General features: G+C 33.8%; 1 protein-coding gene across 3 annotated transcripts in view; it reads left to right on the top strand.

Moving 5' to 3' along the window:
• Nucleotides 1-1183, top strand: part of LOC122247788 (small G protein signaling modulator 3 homolog) — a 17586-nt gene extending 16403 nt beyond the window's left edge. For all 3 annotated transcript variants that reach the window (XM_043007387.2, XM_043007386.2, XM_043007388.2), the window contains exon 17: nucleotides 108-1183. In XM_043007387.2, the coding sequence (XP_042863321.1) occupies nucleotides 108-359 (252 nt within the window). In that variant the 3' untranslated portion in view covers nucleotides 360-1183. The remainder of the gene's footprint in view (nucleotides 1-107) is intronic.
• The last annotated feature ends 1317 nt before the right edge of the window (nucleotides 1184-2500 follow it).

Below are 2500 nucleotides of genomic sequence, written 5' to 3'. Positions count from 1 at the left end.
TGATAATGTAACAAAGTTTCAACTTAATTTTGTCCTTTAAATTTTTCTCTTCAATATATGAAGTTAAATTGATTACCATATTATTATTATTACTTTCATTGTTGTAGGTATTGCACCTCTGGCTGGAGGTTCTCTGTTCAAGTGCAGATGTCGTAGAACGATGGTACCAGCCATGGTCATTCCTGAAGTCCCCAGGCTGGGTGCAGATCAAGTGCGAGTTACGAGTTCTGGCACAGTTTCCCTTCACACTGAACCCGGACTGGGAACTGCCCCCACCTCCCAATCAGGATCAGAGACCGCTACGTGAGGGCGTGCGGGACATGCTCGTCAAACACCACCTCTTCTCTTGGGACCTGTAGCATTGGTAGTCTTTTTTTTTTAGGCTGGCTTTTAAGGTCGATTTTGGAGTTTGGATGTATTTTTGTAGTTCGATTGCAATTTGAGGAACTGAAATTCATAGCATGAAATCTGTAATGCCAGACCTACAGGTTATATATGGCAAATTTTTTTTTTTTCTATTTTTCATGATTCTCACAAAACTTAATTGAGGCATTGAACAAACTGCTTGCTTGTAAAAAAAAAAGATCTGAAAATATGAAGGCAAATTCATTTTCTTTTAATTCTTTGCAGTGTTTGATTTAACTCCCTTTTCCTTTAGACAATATTGCAGGAACTATTCTTGATACTTCTTATTTTTGTTCCTTGTTAGTAGAAGATTTATATTGTTTCTTTTCTATACAGCAGCACAGTATTATATGGTAGAACACTCATAACCTCATTATTATCTCTAAGACTCCTTGTACAGTTTTAATCTTAAGTGTACACATCACCAAACATTCTTAGCATACCATATGTCAGAGATGTATATGTCATGTCAGATACTGAAAAATGATATAGTAATTTACTCATCACTGATATAAATGCTTTTTTTTCTAATATTCAGCCAAAGATTAAGTTTCATGTATTAGCTACTCACATACTACTAAGGAATAAACATAGATCACTTCAAGTGTCTAAACACTTGCGAGCAAACTTTCATTTGACAATTTGTAAAGTGATATAGATCATGAGAGTTATCCTATAGATTATGCTATCAGACGAAGGTTTCACAGGGAGCCATCCTCGGTTGTATTTAACACTTATTGTTTTTATAATTATGAGGATGACATAAACACAGACAAAATAATTTGAATTTATGCCATTTGCATAAATGATTGATAATGACATTCCTATTTTATAGAAGCACATGCACATAGAAACACAAACACGAACATGAAAATGTTGGAAGTATGATATCAACAACTGTATAGAAAAAATTTAAATTCATGTCTACACAGGTTGCTCTGCCTGCTAAGCCCCCATTACATTCATGTATGTTCTTGTAATATTCCCTTTTCCTTTCCTTTGGAATTAGTTGTGTATTTAGTTCATTCCATATTAAGAGCAATTGTTGTTGATGAGAAGAAAAAATGGAAATACCACTAGTTTCTATTTGAACATTTGTTTATTGACTTGGACAGTTTGGCTTTATCTTACGGAAACATTGATGTGTTTGATGCTTTGTCAACAGGTATGCAAGGGTCAGCTGATGTAGTGCTTTCTCCTATTACAATATTTTCCAACCTCACAAGTGCCTTTATCTGCTGCTTGGTCCAGAATGTTAATGAGCAGATTAATTAGGAGTGGAACAGGAGGGTTTTGAGTAATTGGTGAAATTGATAATGGAATTTTTAATTGATGTTTTTCTCAAAACTATAGATTAAGATAATTGGGGTCTGTAGCAAAATTTGCAGCTGAAAAAAGGCAGATCTATATTATTTTATGACCCACAAATCTGAATCATAAAGGATAGATATGTCAATTAAGTTTAGATAAAGTAAGGTGAGTGAGTTTGCATCTTCATGGGATTGCTATGTTTAAACAACCTCTCTTTGCTCTTCCAGAAATCTCAGGATATTTACTGGAGTAGCTACACATTCAGTCTCATTACATTTAGAAATGCCTTTAATTTATGTTGATTATGTGAGTTTTTTACTGATGCTTCTCATGAGTTAATTCTCATAGTACTCCCAAATTTGGCTGGTTGTACTAGTAACTTTATTTGTTGCAGCACTGAAAAATATGTATACTGTAGTGAGATAGAATAATTACCTGTCAGGAGGTAATTTTTAGAAATACAAAGATTTAAGAGATCTATGACTTTTACTGTAGTATTAGAGATACTACATGTTACTTTCTGAACTTGCTGAAACTGTTGACATTTAGCCACATAGCACTGTAGGATTAGAAAAGAGGATAGTGATAGTGTTAGAGTTGATATAAATATATAGCATTGGAGCCATGAAATATGGGATTCTTTTTTGCAGGGTTTCATATGTGATATTCCAATGTCAAAACCCAATGTTGATGTGTGGCATTTTTTTTATACTAACAATAGTGGTGGGGGGGTATTAAGTTCAATTTTTAAGAATAAATGTTATCATTTATTAGTATGTCAGGA

The sequence above is a fragment of the Penaeus japonicus genome, unplaced genomic scaffold, assembly GCF_977035675.1.
Source record: "Penaeus japonicus unplaced genomic scaffold, GWHDUDI00000001_assembly GWHDUDI00000003, whole genome shotgun sequence".
Lineage (NCBI taxonomy): Eukaryota > Metazoa > Arthropoda > Malacostraca > Decapoda > Penaeidae > Penaeus > Penaeus japonicus.
The sequence above is the reverse complement of the archived record's forward strand: the minus strand, read 5'-3'. Positions and strand labels throughout refer to the sequence as shown.